Below are 19,115 nucleotides of genomic sequence, written 5' to 3'. Positions count from 1 at the left end.
CGGACGAATGGAGGAATAGAAAGACAGATGAACAAACAAATGGACAGACGAACAAACTAACAGATGCACAGACCCTAAAACATAATGCCCCTAGGTGGGGCATAAAAATGCAAAGGATAAGTTCATTTTTAAATTATAACATGCCATCATACTAAATATGAACTAAATCCAATAAAAAATGAAATGTTGAAAATGCAAGATTATGTTCTATGGGATAGTGAACAGAAGCAATACAGTTTAACCACAAGTCTACAGGCAGGTGTATACTGTAAATTCAGAAATTATTGCGTGCGTTTATTATTGTGATTTAAAATGTGATTTTAATGTTTGCAATATTGAGAAATGTTTTGTTCAATTCATATAAAAAAATTTGCAAACTGATAATAATTATTGTGATTATAACCCTCCTGCATTTTTCACAACAATTTCAATAATTTCTGAATTCACAGTAATGGAACCATGTCCTTGAGGGAGGAAAATATTAAACAAACATAATTACATTGCTTAACATATGTTTTATTTCAAAACAGTTGATCAGTACAAATTTTTTTGACAAGATTTTATTATGCTCACAGTAAACTACTCAACCAAAACATTCAGCCTTGCTGATTAAAAAACATGTCAATTTGTTATACTTAACAAAATTTCCAATCAGTTTAGGATAACATAATTATTTCTCATTTTTTGCCTCATACCATAAATGCTTTGGGTAGGCAAGGATATATTTTTTCTCATGATTAAGTAGTAAACCCTCTCAAATTCAATATCTATATAAACTGCATATATAAGAATATAAATGATTAAAATAAATTACAGTCATTATTTTGGGTATATAAGTATAAATGAAGAGAAAACTGAGATTCATAGTCAAAATCATAATATAGCTGCCATAAATCTGGTACATGTCTGAACAGTTTCCAGCTGTCCATCCAATACTTATTTGGCTAATTGTAGTTTTTCCATCAAAAATCTGTTGCTGAAAAATAAAATAAAATGTCAGTCTTGTTTTACAGATAAATATCAAATAGAATAGTTTATCCCGACTCAGGAATGATAATCTGATTATCCTCGGAATCCAACCATACCAAGTGTTTTGATAAAACCTAACTTTGTGTAAAAATGCTGTGAGGAATCATGAAATAAAATAGAGAAAGGAAATTGGGAATGTGTCAAAGCAACAACAACCCAGCAGAAAACAGTGGAAGGCCAAAAATGAGTCTTCAACACAGCAAAATCCTGCACCCAGAGGCAGGGCCTGACAAGGAACAGGCACAAAAATGTGACAAATAAAACATGTATTATGAGATATTAACCGCCCCCTAAACTCTAGCCAATGTAGAATAAGCATATTAAAATTATCATTACACAAAAGACAAAAGTATAATTCATAACTCTGGAACAGCTGATTAGAAAAAAATCAAAACTAGTCATTTGTCTTATTGAAACTTAGCATTGTGTAAACATTAGTTAAAGCCATTCCAGCTAACAGAATGCATGCTTGAATTGACAAATAGACACCACTACACCATAATTCATCCATCTTTCACACAAATAAAAATGTTAGAAAATCCCAACTTTTTATATTTTATATCTGTCTTCTTAAAATTCATAAGTGTTGTCCATACCCAGTATCCAATGGGTTATAACAATATTGTATTACCATGAATGTAAATCAATGTTTTTAACTGAAGTCACCTTTTTATTTCTGTCTGAGATCTTCTGGACAGTCTGGCTGAGCAAATGGATGAGCTTTTTTAAATGCTTCCAGTTTAGATAATTCTTCATTGATTTTTGATATCAATGGAAACTTTGACATATCTACATTGAATCTGAAAAGAGATACTTTAGAAATCACTGATCAATGTAACAAACAGATCAGTCTTTTTTAAAAATTGTTTAAATCATGCTTTCATATGACATATGTATGTGAGGAAAATTCTGAATCTCCATAAAACACACTTGAAAAGTATACACCTTCAAATGCAAAATTTACCAATTGTAACCGAATAAAAAATAACTTTATCATGTCTAAGAGTATAATATTTACTTGTATAACATTCAAAACAAATAAAAACAAAAGAATTGACAAGCATTTCTATCCTGTTTTATGTTTAAGACTTATGTTTTAAGTACACTTAAACTTTATATCTCATGCAACATATAGTGATATCCCCATCCCTTATAGAAAATTATAAGGTCAACATATTGCTATTGCAATCTCAAACGTCATTAAATGTGATCAAAAGTAAATATTAAGCTGCACAAATACACATGGACTGAAGCTATTTTATCATGTTCTGTTCTTTTAGAAGATTTTGCATTGAAATTTTTGTTGTTTTATGAACAGACAGAAAGAAATATATAATCAACCAAATTTTTCCCACAAAAGGGGGGCCACCCAGGATCCGCCTATAAAACCAATTACAACTAATAATCAATTAAATTTCCTAGACAAAGTATCAATCAGTATTATATATCCAATGTATTTAGTGTAAGGCTTCATACACAGTCTGACAAATACATGCACTTGTGCTATGCCAAAATATAAGCAAACAGTATCAACATGAAGAAGGATCATGAGTTCTCATAACTGTACATATAGCAATATAAATTCTTAATTTATTTATTTGACCTGCTTTACCTTATAGCATTACCGACTTGTGGCACTAAACATAAATCTGCCATGGTTACTTCATCCCCTAAACAATATTTTCCTGCAGTTTTATTGAGTAATTGTTCCAAAGCTTTAAGTGAAAAAAGCAAACAGTATTACAAACTATGTATAGTCAAATTAAATCAAATCATTGACACAATCTTTATTGTCTAATAAAAACCTCAATAGTTAGTATGTTCCTTTAGTTGTAAGCTACAAATCAGAAATATCTAATACAGCAGCATCTACAACAAGGCATCAGAAATATCTAATACAGCAGCATCTACAACAAGGCATCAGAAATATCTAATACAGCAGCATTTACAACAAGGCATCAGAAATATCTAATACAGCAGCATTTACAACAAGGCATCAGAAATATCTAATACAGCAGCATTTACAAAAAGGCATCAGAAATATCTAATACAGCAGCATTTACAAAGAGGCATCAGAAATATCTAATACAGCAGCATTTACAAAGAGGCAATGTAGCTTGTGTTCTATCATCAATAAGAGACGGTTTTTTTCAGGAATTGAAGGATCAGAACTCATAGTGAGCAATTGTTATATTTGACAAAAATATGAAATATCTATTAATCTCCAATTTGTGATGCATATAACATATAGAAAAAACTCTCTTTCTAACTGACTTAAGTCTATAAAGAAATTGCTTTGTGTATAAAGAATGTTTTTTGGAAAATAGAAACATAATATATTCAGAGAAAACAGTATGTAATGAATATAAGAATCCAATGACAATGTGTATAAAAATGATAATTAAGGTCTTTCCTTTCTTAAATGGAAAGACCTTACTGTATTTCGTTTGTTTATTATTATTATTATTATTATTCTTTTTCTTCCGCCGTTTTTCAAAGTTAATCTTCGTTAAAAGTACGCAAGATATCAAAATGATCTTTGGTACCAAGTATCGGGTTAATAAAAGCTATCTTGTATTAGGGGCACCGAAGTTTACTATTTACCTTATAGGAGTTATCTCCCCAATTACAAAAAACACTGTTATCGCTATAACTCATGAACTATAAGACTTAGCGGCAAATGGTTTTTTTTAAAATGTTCCTTGCCAAATGATACAAGTTCAAATAATTTTAACCGAAGCGATCCAGTGACTTATTATAGGAGTTATTTCCCCTTGAATATTTTAATTTTCGATATGCATATAAATCTCATGAACCGTAAGTCGTAAAGACTGCGGGTCTTCAGATTTGAGTTCATTGGACCAAAACTTAAAAATATAGGTCAAGGTCAAAGGTCAAGGTCATATTTTAGATTTTCAAAAGTTTTTCATTTCCCTATAACTATTGGACGGTTATAGATACAAAAAAAATAAGCAGTTAAAAATGATTGTTACTTCAAGGGGCAACTTTTTTACATTATGACTATATTGATTTTACCATCATGTAAGGGACATAACTCCCACTGATGGTTTTTAAAAAGCCATTTTTAGGCAAAACTCTTAAACAAAAGGTCCTTGACCCATAGGGTCTTTTGCAATGACCTTGTGGAGCAATGACCTTGACGAAGGTCACAAGGTCAAAGGTCAAGGTCATCAAATTATGCGGTTTTGGCACTATTTAAACAGTTTTATGTGTGTTTGAATTCCAACCAACCAACCAACCAACCAACCAACCAACCAACCAACCAACCAACCAACCAACCAATCAATCAATCAATCAATCAATCAATCAATCAATCAATGTTTCCGTTTCATGTGTTTAATACGGGATCCAAGGTCTCTTTTTTTTTTCGCGTTTAAATTGAGCCTATCCAACGTGTTTAACAAACCAACGTGTTTAACCAACATGTTTAACCAGCGTGTTTAACCAACCTACCAACCAACCAACCAATCAATGCAAATTTCCGTTTCATGTGTTTCATACGGGATCCAAGGTGTTTAACCAACATGTTTAACCAACGTGTTTAACAAACCAATCAATCAATCAATCAATCAATCAATCAATCAATCAATCAATCAATCAATCAATGCATGTTTCCGTTTCATGTGTTTCATACGGGATCCAAGGTGTTTTTTTTCGCTTGTTTTAATTGAGCCTATCCAACGTGTTTAACCAACCAACGTGTTTAACCAACATGTTTAACCAACATGTTTAACAAACTAACCAACCAACCAATCAATCAATCAATCAATCAATCAATCAATCAATCAATGCATGTTTCCGTTTCATGTGTTTCATACGGGATCCAAGGGTGTTTTTTTTCGCTTGTTTTAATTGAGCCTATCCAACGTGTTTAACCAACCAACGTGTTTAACCAACATGTTTAACCAACATGCTTAACAAACTAACCAACTAACCAACCAACCAATCAATCAATCAATCAATCAATCAATGCATGTTTCCGTTTCGTGTGTTTCATACGGGATCCAAGGATTTTTTTTTCGCTTGTTTTAATTGAGCCTATTAAACGTGTTTAACCAACCAACGTGTTTAACCAACATGTTTAACTAACGTGTTTAACCAACCAACCAACCAACCAATCAATCAATCAATCAATCAATCAATCAATCAATGCATGTGTCTGTTTCATGTGTTTCATACGGGATCCAAGTTTTTTTTTCGCTTGTTTTAATTGAGCCTGTCCAACGTGTTTTACCAACCAACGTGTTTAACTTACCAACATATTTAAGCAAAGTGTTTAACCAACCAACGTGTTTAACCAACCAACCAATCAATCAATCAATCAATGCATGTTTCCGTTTCATGTGTTTCATACGGGATCCAAGGATTTTTTTCCGCTTGTTTTAATTGAGCCTATTAAACGTGTTTAACCAACCAACGTGTTTAACCAACATGTTTAACCAACGGGTTAAACCAACCAACCAACCAACCAATCAATCAATCAATCAATCAATCAATCAATCAATCAATCAATCAATCAATCAATGCATGTGTCCGTTTTATGTGTTTCATACGGGATCCAAGGATTTTTTTTTGCTTGTTTTAATTGAGCCTATTGAACGTGTTTAACCAACCAACGTGTTTAACCAACATGTTTAACTAACGTGTTTAACCAACCAACCAACCAATCAATCAATCAATCAATCAATCAATCAATGCATGTTTCCGTTTCATGTGTTTCATACGGGATCCAATTTTTTTTTCCGCTTGTTTTAAATGAGCCTATCCAACGTGTTTTACCAACCAACGTGTTTAACTTACCAACATGTTTAAGCAACGTGTTTAACCAACCAACGTGTTTAACCAACCAATCAATCAATCAATCAATGCATGTTTCCGTTTCATGTGTTTCATACGGGATCCAAGGATGTTTTTTTGCTTGTTTTAATTGAGCCTATTCAACGTATTTTACCGACAAACGTGTTTAACCAACCAACATGTTTAGTCAACGTGTTTAACCAACCAACCAACCAACCAACCAACCAACCAACCAATCAATCAATCAATCAATCAAAGCATGTTTCCGTTTCATGTCTTTCATTCGGGATCCAAGGATTTTTTTTCGCTTGTTTTAATTGAGCCTATCCAACGTGTTTTACCAACCAACGTGTTTAACCAACCAACCAACATGTTTAGTCAACGTGTTTAACCAACCAACCAATCAATCAATCAATGCATGTTTCCGTTTCATGTGTTTCATGCGGGATCCAAGGATTTTTTTTTGCTTGTTTTAATTGAGCTTATCCAACGTGTTTTACCAACCAACGTGTTTAACCAACCAACATGTTTAGTCAATGTGTTTAACCAACCAACAAACCAATCAATTAATCAATCAATCTATTCCATTAATTAATGCATGTTTCCGTTTCATGTGTTTAATACGGAATCCAAGGTCTCTTTTTTTCGCCTGTTTCAAGAGACCCAATATCAAGTGTTTAACTAATAAACCAACCAACCAACCAACCAACCAACCAACCAACCAACTAATCAATAAATTAATCAATCAATATATATGATATGTTTATTAATGACAGTATAATTAAAAGAAAATGGAAGGAAAGACCTATCAATTATTCAAGAAGAATTGAACTTTAATTTTCTATTGTTTTACAAATAATTGACAAAAATAGCTACACCTTTAATAGTATGTTGTATTTACCTACAAATCCTTTGTTTATCCAGAATTGTCCCCATTCATTCTTCTTTTCATCTCCAATTTTCTGAAGAACAACTAAATTCTGCAATGGCTGGATTCCAGAACAAATTGTTTCAGTTATCTCCCTTACCTACAAAATAATCAACATAAAAAATTTTAATTCTTAAGAGGCAGTTTCTATGAAAGTCATGATTTTTTTAAGCTGTAAAAATGCAGTAATTTTAAAGATATCATATACATTTTGGATACCTGTTGTAACAAATTCTAATGGTTTTAGGACCAAAAGGATAAGTGACAAAAAAATACTTTGCACAATTAGGGTTGTAAAGTTTCTTATTTCTTATGCAGCAAATATCCTGCAATCTGATTGGTTAATTACCCAGGTGTAAATAATACCCCACCCTTGTTCAACCTGGGATAAATAAAATTTTGCCGAAATTTTTTTTTTTAAAATAAAAAAAATAAAAATAATTTAATGTCAAAAAAAAAATATAATGTCAAAAATAAAAAATTTATAAACTTGAGGACAAAAATATTAATAATTTTTTTTTTTTTTAATAAAGTTTTTTTACCTGAAAATTCAAGAGAACGCAATTTTTTTCTGAATTTTCCCTAGAATAAAGAAAAAAGTATAAATTTGACAACACGCAGCAACATCGAAATTAAAAAAAATGTTACACTGGAAATTTTTCATTATTAATTTTCAATTTTTCATCCTGGTTTAAAAATGAGTAAAGGAATTGTTCCTCAGAAATATGTGATGTCATGAACCCCCTATGAAATTTACTAGCCCCTGCAGATCCATAGGGGGTCAACACGTGATGGTGTTTTGATGGTGTTTAACCAATTACTACAGGATAATTTACCCATGGTGTGAAAAAGTCAATTAAAATTTTGAAATATAGAACAATTAATGTATAGCATGTTCATAAAAGCAACAAAAAAATCTGTTTCTTCATATGATAATATGTCCCTAGAACTTTGTTTTAAAATGGTTTCTTGTAACAGAATACTAAAGTTCAATAATGAAGTAGCCTATATTTATAATTGTTTCTGAATGTCTTACCTTAGCTCTTTGTAAGGAATCTTTTGGTAGTAATGGAGGATCTGGATAAGCTTCCTCCAAATATTCTAATACAGCAACCTAAATGAAAGAGAAAAAAAGGAAAAATTTCTAAGTTAAACAATCAGCACTGACATGTTAAAGCTTTCATATAACATCCAGCTAGTTTCATAAAATGCATGATATCTGTATGTTAACACTATGTAAAAGAATAAAGAAGGCATATAGAGTATTAATTCATAAAAAAAATCTTTTCAAACAAACAACACTAGTATTGCTGTTCTTTATCTCAAAGCAAAGTGACCATTGATACTTACTGATTGAGATTATGACTGACCAGGCCATAAAAAAAAATAGGTTTGTTTGCCCAAACGCTACCTACCCAGAAAAAAGCTGCCTACTCAAATTCTTTTATTTTCCTGATTTGTAGAAGTTTTTTTTTAATCAGATAGGCATGAAGACTTATAAACACCCGATACTTCAATTTCTCTTTTTGAAAAAAAAAGAAAATGCCAACCTACCTACCCACTGTCTCAACCTTTGGGTAGGGTTTGGGCAAACCAAAATATTTTTAATTGTGGCCCCATTGATACTTACTGATTGTGATTATGACTGACCATTGATACTTACTGATTGTGATTATGACTGACCATTGAAACTTACTGATTGAGATTATGACTGACCATTGATACTTATTGATTGTGATTATGACATTGAAACTTACTGATTGAGATTATGACTGACCATTGATACTTACTGATTGAGATTATGACTGACCATTAAAACTTACTGATTGTGATTATGACTGACCATTGATACTTACTGATTGTGATTATGACTGACCATTGATACTTACTGATTGTGATTATGACTGACCATTGATACTTACTGATTGTGATTATGACTGACCATTGATACTTACTGATTGTGATTATGACATTGAAACTTACTGATTGAGATTATGACTGACCATTGATACTTACTGATTGTGATTATGACTGACCATTGATACTTACTGATTGTGATTATGACTGACCAATGACCATTGATACTACTGATTGTGATTATGACTGACCATTGACGCTTACTGATTGTGCTATTGGTTGACCATTGATGACCAGAGTAGGAACTTGCTGCATTGGATTAAGAGTACTGTATTCTTCTGATCTCTGAAATTACATGTACATTAGTCCAATTAACTCATTGCAGGGTTTCTGTTATCTCATTTTATATAAACCTTAAGTTATCAAGCAAAAAATATTTTTTCAGATAGCTTAGAATTATATAGCCCCCACAGTAGGTCTATAAGACAAGATTGCACACACTTAAATGTCTCACCTTCTTTACTGATCATTGATATTATGTTGATAATCCTAAATATAAAGCTTTACTACAACTATCACATTAACTTAACATGATCCCCAAAAATGAGGTCAGGGTCATATAAACCAAACAAGAAATACATGTACACCTCACAGTCATTCAATACACTCAATATAGTTGACCTATTGCTTATAGTTTCTAAGAAACAGACTTAACTATGAAAAACTAAACATTGACCAATGAACCACGAAAATGAGGTCAAGGTCAGATGAACCATGCCAGGCAGACATGAACACCTTACAATTCTTCCATACAAAAAATATACTAGTCCTATTGCTTATAGTATCTGAGATATGGATTTAACAACCAAAACGTAACCTTGTTCACTGATATATGAAAAAAGGTTGAGGTCAAGTGAAAACTGTCTGACGAGCATGAGGACCTTGCAAGGTATGCACATACAAAATATTGTTATCCTATTACTCATAATAAGAAGAAAATTAACATTACAACAAATCTTAACTTTTTTTCAAATAGTCACTGAACTATGAAAATAAGGTCAAGGACCATGAACATGTGACAGAATGAAACTTCTTAACATGAGGCATCTATATACAAAGTATAAAATATAAAGCTTTTAATAAGTGAGCTAATGCCAACATAAGTCACAGGCTCGACAAAAATTAAGATTGTTTTTAGCCTGTTTGACATTCCGTATTTTCACATCTGTACCAGTCATAGGTAAAAAAATAATTGCTACGTTTTCCAACAAATTTCTTACCCTAAAATGTTCCTTTCAATTTTGTTGAAAAATGAGGTGAAATGCATGCTTTTTATTTGTTTGACAGATAAAGGTCAATGGCTTCAGAAAAGGTATCTGTCATATTGATTAAAATTCTACTTTGACCAAAATTTGGGGACATTCATGACATTTTCAGCGACCTATTTGCACTACTTTGTTTCAAATAAATGTAGATTGTTGCCATAGTTATACTAAAAAGGTAATATGTTTCACCATTTTAACTAATGGAAATCAAATCTAAGAAAGATGCTGTTTCCACTCCATACATATATGCAAATGCATGTACATTGTAACTTAATTTGGTGTGTCTGTAGCATTTTTCTGGATATACATGTACTTTCATCAGGAATACTTATACCGAAAATTTGGAAGCCACAGATGTTTAAGTACTTGAATATTTAAGTGACCAGCGAGGACCTAAAAGTTCATATCATAATCAAGATGTGCACTACCTTTCAGGTTGATGTGACTACAATTTCATTGTTGATAACAAATACATTATCAACTACATTAAGCCAAAATTTTAACATGATATCAGACCGACAAACTCATAACTTGGGAAAAATAGCTCTCTATAGTAGGTGGGGCTTAAAATATTTAAATAAATGGGGAATGATGCCCCCGCTTGCATATCATATAAAGTTATAGAGGAACATACCTGAAAAATAGTAAAAATGAACCTACCCAAATGTGTAACTTTAGAACACTTAAAGGGACACAACCAACATTCAAACTTGATCTGTGTTTAGCGGTAATAAGCATTATGTATAAGTTTCATAACAATGGGTTTAGGCAAACTAAAGTTAGAGAACGGAAACAAAAAATATTGCAATTTTTTCATTTATAAAGTGGCATAACTCTAGAAAGGTTATGATGAAGCCATCAACATTCAAACAAAAGTTAGAGAACGCAAACTAAAAATATAGAATCATTAAAGTGGCACCACCAAAATTCAAACTCAATCTGTGTTTTGTGGTAATATTAAAGCATTGTGTGTCAGTTTCATAATATTTGGTTGAGGCAAACTGAAGATAGAGAACGGAAACCAAATTTTCTGACGTTTGTATGTACATAAGGACAAAGGTAAAACGTAATGTCCCCTCTGCTACGGCAGGGGCATAAAAATCTATAAATACAATACAATTTGTTTATTTACCTGTTGTCCTCCATCTTTTATTAAATGTACAGCTGAGTATTCAAAATCAATTTTCTTCATCAACAAAGCTGGAAAACAATATACAACAGAAATTAAAACATGTTTCATCTCAATGCACAACCATCAAATGAAAATCTGAGTACAAATGTATTTCACTGAACATTCATTTAAAAACTATATGCCGGTTTGCTCATTGTTGAAGGCCTTGTGGTGACCTATTGTTTTTTATTTCTATGTGGTTTGGTATCTAGTGGAGAGTTGTCTCATTGAGCAATTATATCACATCTTAGTATGTTTATATACATTGTAAATACATGTACCAGACACAGTGATATAAAAATAAATTATAATTGTGACATTTGTCAATAAATACAAACAACTGTATATCAAGCTGAACATAAAGATATAAAGGACAATTACTAAACTTGTTTGTTTTATAAATAATATTTGATACCATAAAAAGATGGTTTGAAGTATTCTTTTTTATCACATTCCTGTCAGTAGGTTGATCTTTAATTCCTATTAATGTGATAAACTTTTTGAAATTTGATTTCTTTATCCCTGTATACGTAGTAAAAATTGCTTTAATCATGAGAATATTTTAAAAGTCTTCTTACCTATTCTAACCCTCCATGAACAGGAGCTTCTGAAGTAGGAGTACAAAACTGGCTGAAAATAGATAGAAGAAAAAAAACATGAAACAAAGCATGTAAATCATGATTTATATTGTGATGATGACATGTATATGTAGGTTATAAAAAAATGTGATAAAATATGCCTGAAAAAAATGTTCTATAAAAAGTCCAGTAACGGTGAAAAGAATGAGATTTATTTAACTAACTGCTAACTAGAAAATAATGAGGTTTATTTAACTAACTGCTAACTAGAAAAAAACAATTTTAGATCTGGAACACAGAATTTCGTTCCCTCATGGGGCTAAGCTATTTTGTTGCAGAGCATGGCAAAGGAAAACAAATAAAGTATATTTTCAAGTTGTTTTTCTGAAAATTTGAAAGTTTTGATCGATTTTCACTCCTACAAATCTATGCAGGTCATTGTGTTGCATCCTTTAACTGCAAGAAATAGAAAATGTCCTTAAAAGAAAAGATTGAATTTGATTTGGCACAGTGCACCTCAGAGTTCAGTGTTAATTGCCAGTAACCATGGTAACTGTATTGGTTTTGTGTTGCTCAATCTTAGATTTTCAGTGCAGTGTTTTGTGGATTGTAGTTTGTCCTTTCATATCTTATTTTCTTTCGGCCATGATTTTGTCTTCCTTACTTTAACATGTGGTTTTTATTGCCCACTTGGTATCTTTTTACTATGGACGGACCAGTCATCATTTGTAATTGCATGTTTTTTTTAACTTTAATAAAAAAAAAAACTGTTTCTATTAAAAATAAAATACAGAAAATCGGCTCACCCCTTCTAGTTTATTTGAACAGAGAATATGAAGGGGGAAAAGAAAGCAAGAATAGCAATTTCATTGACATTTTTAGTTATTCAATAAAAATGTTGGTTGTTTTTTTAAATCAAATAATATTTGGATTAAAAATTCCATAAATGATCTATCATTTAGTTTCATTTCTTTACTGGCTTGAAATTAAGCACAAGTGATGAAAGCTGGCATTGGCTAGCTAGCAATATAAAAATGTGAAATTGTCTTCTCTGTGTCATTTGATTGTTTTGCTGTTTTGGTTCTGTCTCATTTATGTTAACCCCATAACTACTTTTGTTCTCTCCGGATACTCTGGCTAGCTTAACCAATAAAATCTGATTGCTACGAAATATCACAAAAGAGTGGATATTAAGGTGGTACCTAACACTACAGGGAGATAACTCTGCAAAGTCAGCTTAACGTTTTAATTACGTTGTGTTGTTAAGGGAATATTAAGCTTCTCAATGATCAAAATTGGTGTTTGTCAAACTGCTATATAACCAGTGTAATTTTTCTGACAAAACGGTTGGTTCAAAATTTTTGAATTTTTTATATTTTTGTTAAAGGGTCAAAGTAAATACTTTGACAAAATTTTATGAAAATTAAACGAGCCAAATTAATTTTAGTGAAAGTGTTAGGTACCACCTTAACACCAATCAATCAATCAATCCTTTTATCTAGACACCTAAGCATTTATTCATGTATTTTACAAAAAAAAAAGAATAAGAATCATACAAGCTTACAATAAAATACTTATATATTACCAAGAAATTCAGGATAAGAAACTTTTGTTCTAGAGAAGTCAAATTTATACTTAAACTTACCCAGGTACAAGTGTGATTTCACTAACAACGAAATATTCAAAACAACGAAAAAGGGTGTAATTGCCTGTAATGAGGGTGATAAAGGGTTATTTTCGTGCAACATGTTTTGCCATTTTTATTTCATGTGCAGCCGTGAAAATGGTTTTTTATTCACTGTGTTTCGTGAAATCGGTAAAAAGTGCAAGACATTTTTGATTGTTCATTCATAGTAAAATGGCACTTTTATTTCGCTATCTTCCTCGCAGATACCCCCCTTTACTAGTACTACCCTCTCTGTAAAGTGGTGAAAAGCTTGTACACGTCATGTGATAAAACAGTTTAAAACGCATGTATTACACGAGAATATCATGTCAGTTGGCAACTATGCCGTGAGAACACAACATTGACCACTTAGCCATGAAAATGAGGTCAAGGTCACATGAACACTGCAGACAAGCTTCTGCACTTTGCAATCATTCCATTCCAATTTGCATATTTGTCAGTGATTAATAGCCTCAAAAATTTCAGTTGGCTTTAATGATATGCAAGGATTTGGGCCTATCAGCTAAGCATACATACCTTTGACATATTGAATAAATCAGGGAAATAATAAAATCGTGTTGACCAGTTTGTCCTGAATGATGACCCCAAATTATGGTTTCGGATTATTTTTATTCTTGTCATTTCAGTGTTAGAATGAATAAATTTCATCTAACTATGATTCATCAAATAAATCTTTCAAGTTCAGTTGTAGGTTGTAATTCGATATAGGAAATTCAATATATTTACGAAAGTAATCAAGAAAATAATTATACTATTATTATCTCCCTTTACCTGTATGTCATCAAAGAAATTTTGTTGTAGAAGTCCGACGCGAAAGTTTGTTTTATATCAAAAATGTTGAAGGAACCATAACGATTGAATAGTTTAAAAGACAGATAGTGCAAAATTACATTTAAATTTGTTTAAAATTATCGTAAATGAAGATAAGCATAAACTAAAAATTTGCGTTTTGTCCACCCTTTCCCGAGGCGTTTACAAAAGCAGTAAAAAAAGATGTCATCTAATGGGTTAAGGAAGAGAAAAGAGGAGATATGCTCCGACAGATATATCTCAACCAAGAAACATGAACAGATTATTAGTGATTTAAAAGAGACGACTAAAACAAATTTAAAAAATGTTGAGAATAGAAAAACTGAAGATGAAAATGAAAGTTTTAGAACTACTGAAAGAATGTATATTCTGTTGTTATTACTGTTTACTATTTTGTCCATTATAACGAGATTTTATAATATCGAAAATCCAACACATGTGTGGTAGGTTAATTTTTCTAAATTTGTTTACTTATACTTTTATTGATTTTAGATATTGTAAGTACATTAATTGTATTTGTTATATGATCTATCTGAAATTCATTAAAATATATATCTTAAAAAGATGTACATGTACATGATAAAGTTGGTTTACAATTTTTTAAGTCGAAGAAATAATATACACATGTTGCTTGACAGAGTAATAATATACAAGTTCATTTGTTGTATCTTCGTTGATATATAAAGGGAACTCTAAATAACTCCATAAAACTTATGATTACGTTACATTTAAGATAAATAACGCAATGTGTCAGTATGAGGAGAAGTGAGCAATACACCCTTACAAGTACAAATAGAAATAGAAAAATGGTTATCTTTTTAAAAAAAAACGCTATACAGCATCAGTCAGGGGACTTACTTAAATGAGTGATTTTTAAATCACTTATTTAAGTAGCAAATTAGAAAGTTTGTTATAAATTGTGATTTTGTAGTTACATGTATACTAAAATTTTAAACACATAGGTTTAGATAATATCTTTTCATTAGTAAAATTGAAAAAAATTAACTTTTTGCTTCTTTTAAGTAGAAAGGTTTATGCCTTTGGTGCAATAATTTAGCTGCAAATTCTGTTTTAGTGGATAAAATGCTATAATAATGGCCTAACTTAATGAACTGATACTTTCTTAACAGATTTTTCCCAGCAGTGGGACTATTTTTCCTGTAAAGTTCAAGGTTTAATCTTTCAGATTATGTAATAAAATTCTACTGTTCGCGTAAAAATTTCACTGTTCGGGGGTGTTGAAATTAGTGGGGGTTATTAGAATAATGATACTTAAAGAAGTGATTTTTTTTTAAGGAAATTGAGGTATGATACTTAAACAAGTGATTTTTATGTCATTATCCTAGATTCAGTAGAAGGTCATCACCTGACATGACCTGGTCATCCTAGACAACACAGATGTTGGTTCTGATAAGTTTAGAAACATAATTAGTCCCTGGATCATTAGTATTCTATATTTAAAACTACAATAAAATTAAATCACTTAGTCTTGTGATAAATTTGTACTACTTAAATAGGTGATTATTAAAGAAAGACAACTCTAACTTACAACCTTTATGAACATAATGTTACTTGAATCAGTGATTTAATAATCACTTATTTAAGTAAGTCCCCTGACTGAGCATGAACTATTTAACCAAGCAACATATATTTTCAAAATTTGATTATAGCTTAAAACAACCTTGCTTAAAATTAAATAATTCACTAAAATTGGAAAACTCAATGAACTTTGCCCAGGAGACAATGATTATGTATTATTCAATGTTACATGTACATTTAATACTGGATTCATCAATTTTCTTGGATTAAGGAAAACTTGCATGTTCGTGGATATTTAATTTGATGGTTTTGCCAAAGTCTGCATACATGCCTTAGTATAGAAAATTTGTTGAACATTTAATTTTGTGATTCACCTATTCCTGTGAAATCCACGAAAAGTGTTATCCAACGAATGATAATGAATCCACATTATCATATAAAAAATTCCATTGAATTCAACAAAAAAATCAAAGGAATCTGTTCAATGTGAATCCAAATTTCAACTTAATAAAAACAAAAAAATTGTTATAAAACTTAATTTATTCCCTTATTGAAGTTGATTCTGAATATGTTAGATTTTTTTTGTTTGTTGAATTCATTATTAATTTATTTAACAAACTTAGTTTATTTGGTCAATTAAATATTTTGATTGATATTTATTTCAGCTGGGATGAAACTCATTTTGGAAAAATGGGAAGTTGGTATATAAAGAGGACTTTTTTCTTTGATGTTCATCCACCACTAGGAAAGGTAATTATTAAATTTTGATTACACATGTAGATTAAAGTTCAAATGAAGTGGATGTAAGCAATCTTAGGCGACCAGCCGACCTTCCGACCGTAAGACTGTCAATGTATATTTGTTCCGCCTAACAGAAGTTCCACTGGAAACAATGTCATAATATCTGTTCTTGTTGGAACAAATATTCTATACCGTATATTCTGTTAGGAACATTTACTGTAATATTTATCCGAGAGGAAATAATATTCCAGAATATTGTTTCCATTTGGAACTTATATTATGAAGGATCTTCTATTCCGTGACATGTAATATCCAGGGGCGGATCCAGCCATTTTAAAAAGGTAGGTTCCTAACCTAGGACAAAAGGGGAGTTCCAACTCCATGTCTCCATTCAAATGCATTGATCGTTCAAAAAAAGGGGGGTTCCAACCCCCAGAACACCCCCCCCCCCCCCGCTGGATCCGCCACTGAATATCAAATGAAATTAAAAATAAGAATTTCTTAATATAAAGTATGATTAAAATGAATGATTGAGTTTACCTTTAACAGATGTTGATAGCTTTGTCTGGTGTTTTAACTGGCTATGATGGAGAGTTCCCGTTTGCCAAACCAGGAGATGAGTATGGTGATACTAACTATATTGGTATGAGAATGGTAAGTTTTTTGTCAAATGTTAAAAAATAAAAGGACATACAAATATAATCATATAAGAATATGATATTTCTATAGTTGCATTCCTCTTTAGTTTATTGAAGAAATGATTAAGGTACAAGTTGTAGTGAACTTTTTTCCTAAAAGTTTACATGATGCTCAATATTACAGTTTAAGTACACTGTAAATTCATGTCATTGCAATGGTTTTATTATAAATGTGACTGGGTGAGAATTACTATAATGAGACCTCACCTTTTGATATCTGATACATTTATCTGTATGCAGCTTTTCCTGAAATTGCAATGATTAATCTCTATTTTGTCGTTCTTTAAAAATAGCAGTAATAAATGCACACAGAGATTTCTGAATTTGAGGTTATTATGTTAAAAACTGTTAATTAATTAATTGAGTTAGTAATTCCAGGAGAAGTTATTGGTTTAGATCAATTATTTTCTTGAAATACTGTGGATTTATTTATTAATATATGTTGGATACCAATTTTCATTGATTTCATGAGTACAGATGAACCAGAAAGTTAAATGTGGTACAAAATTCTGTAAAACGACAAAATCAAATAAACATGAGAAAACAATTGTAACCCACAAAATTTGGTACACACAAAAATAAATGAATCTATAGTACTTACTTAGATTAAACTGACTTGTGAAAACAAACAAAATCTTAACAAAATTATCTTTTCTGACCTGTTCTTTGTATTGAAACAATGAGATAAATGATAGAGTAATATACTGTACATTAAGAAATTATCACGATTTTTTTATTCATTTGAAAAATGTTACAGTATCAGTTTATCAATATAAATGATAACATGCCTTCCTAATCTCAGTGGTGAATTTCCTCTATATACAAGTTTTATGGAATCGCATGAAATAAATCTCATATTTTACAAGTAATCAGTGATTTGCAATAATATATGCACACATTTATATCCCATTTACAGTGAACAATTATTATTTTCATTGAAATTTCATTTGACATTTGATTTCGAAACTACTTATAACATGTTTAAATGGTTAAATATCTAAATGTTGTGCATACAAATAAAAAATTTGTGTGTAAATGAACAGCCTAACTTTTTCTGAAAGTAATAAATGGAAACCGGGATAACAAAATTAGCAGACAGCAATGCACCAAAGGCAGCCACTGTAGATTTTTTATAAATGTATATATTCACCAGATGCATAACGTATGTAATATTTATACTTTTAAGTGTTTATATTACAGTTTTGTGCCATACTTGGAGGAAGTTTAGTGCCATTAAGTTATATGTCTGTTTGGTTATTGACAGAATCTCTACTAGCCTCATCTTTATCTGCCACACTTATATTATTAGGTAAGTATTTATTTATTTTAGTACAAGTATTATCGTTCATATAAATATACAAAGTTGATTTATTTATTTTGTATGTACTGAATGTTTTGATTACACGTAATGCTGCCTTCATATACTTATTGGTTTTTTTTTTTGGTTTTTTTTTAATCTAATACAGTAAATATAGCATGTATAGTGACTTATGTACAATGTAAAGGAACAACAAATAAAACCAGCCATCAATATGATATCCCTTACATTATTATGATGTCAGATTGGATGTCAATTTGAGAAAAATATATCCATTTGAGACTGCATAATGATCTCAGTCCAACACATATAAATACCAAACTTTTCAAATAGAACTGTCAAATACTAACGGATTCCCATCTTTTAATTTCAAGACTATTCATATATATATATTTCTGTTTTAGATGTTGGTACATTAACATTGTCAAGACATATCCTATTGGATCCAATTTTACTGTTCTTCATCATGATGTCCGTTTATTGTTTGTTAAAGTTTTCTTCATATAGACAAGAGTGAGTATTTTTATTGGAAAAAACACATAGTGTAGGACTTAATATTTTTGAAAGAGGATTTCCAATGTCTTGCTTCTTTACAGTTACATATTTTCTTAAACAG

At 30.9% G+C, this 19,115-nt stretch overlaps 2 protein-coding genes across 5 annotated transcripts in view; one reads left to right on the top strand and one right to left on the bottom strand.

The window, feature by feature from the left end:
* Nucleotides 1-495: 495 nt before the first annotated feature.
* LOC143067822 (maleylacetoacetate isomerase-like) lies at nucleotides 496-14,049 on the bottom strand. 4 transcript variants are annotated; one of them, XM_076241386.1, is made up of 9 exons: nucleotides 13,910-14,048; nucleotides 11,707-11,758; nucleotides 11,090-11,157; nucleotides 8,897-8,977; nucleotides 7,812-7,889; nucleotides 6,749-6,875; nucleotides 2,642-2,744; nucleotides 1,661-1,829; nucleotides 496-976 (listed from the first exon to the last, which is right to left on the bottom strand). In XM_076241386.1, exons 1-8 carry the CDS (start codon nucleotides 14,039-14,041, stop codon nucleotides 1,700-1,702), a joined length of 771 nt encoding a protein of 256 aa, XP_076097501.1. In that variant the 5' UTR covers nucleotides 14,042-14,048; the 3' UTR covers nucleotides 496-976; nucleotides 1,661-1,699. The 4 variants fall into 4 exon arrangements, with proteins under 4 accessions (XP_076097501.1, XP_076097500.1, XP_076097502.1 ...); XM_076241385.1 differs by having other exon boundaries at nucleotides 1,696-1,829; XM_076241387.1 differs by lacking the exon at nucleotides 1,661-1,829.
* A 111-nt stretch (nucleotides 14,050-14,160) lies between these two features.
* LOC143067821 (protein O-mannosyl-transferase 2-like) overlaps nucleotides 14,161-19,115 on the top strand; it is a 36,395-nt gene continuing 31,440 nt past the window's right edge. Inside the window, exons 1-5 of the mRNA XM_076241384.1 lie at nucleotides 14,161-14,646; nucleotides 16,408-16,492; nucleotides 17,033-17,137; nucleotides 18,382-18,490; nucleotides 18,904-19,012. Coding sequence (XP_076097499.1) covers nucleotides 14,387-14,646; nucleotides 16,408-16,492; nucleotides 17,033-17,137; nucleotides 18,382-18,490; nucleotides 18,904-19,012 — 668 coding nt within the window. The 5' untranslated portion in view covers nucleotides 14,161-14,386. The remainder of the gene's footprint in view (nucleotides 14,647-16,407; nucleotides 16,493-17,032; nucleotides 17,138-18,381; nucleotides 18,491-18,903; nucleotides 19,013-19,115) is intronic.

The sequence above is a fragment of the Mytilus galloprovincialis genome, chromosome 3 (genome assembly GCF_965363235.1).
Source record: "Mytilus galloprovincialis chromosome 3, xbMytGall1.hap1.1, whole genome shotgun sequence".
NCBI classification, from domain to species: Eukaryota; Metazoa; Mollusca; class Bivalvia; order Mytilida; family Mytilidae; genus Mytilus; species Mytilus galloprovincialis.
This window is presented reverse-complemented; position numbering and strand designations above follow the sequence as displayed.

Coding starts and splice junctions, on each gene's coding strand:
- LOC143067822 (XM_076241386.1), bottom strand. CDS start 14,041: ATGAAATTTATTCATTCTAACACTGAAATGACAAGAATAAAAATAATC. Junction 11,759..13,909: donor ATTTATTCAATATGTCAAAG/GTATGTATGCTT, acceptor ATCTATTTTCAG/CCAGTTTTGTACTCCTACTT. Junction 11,158..11,706: donor TTCATGGAGGGTTAGAATAG/GTAAGAAGACTT, acceptor ATTGTTTTCCAG/CTTTGTTGATGAAGAAAATT.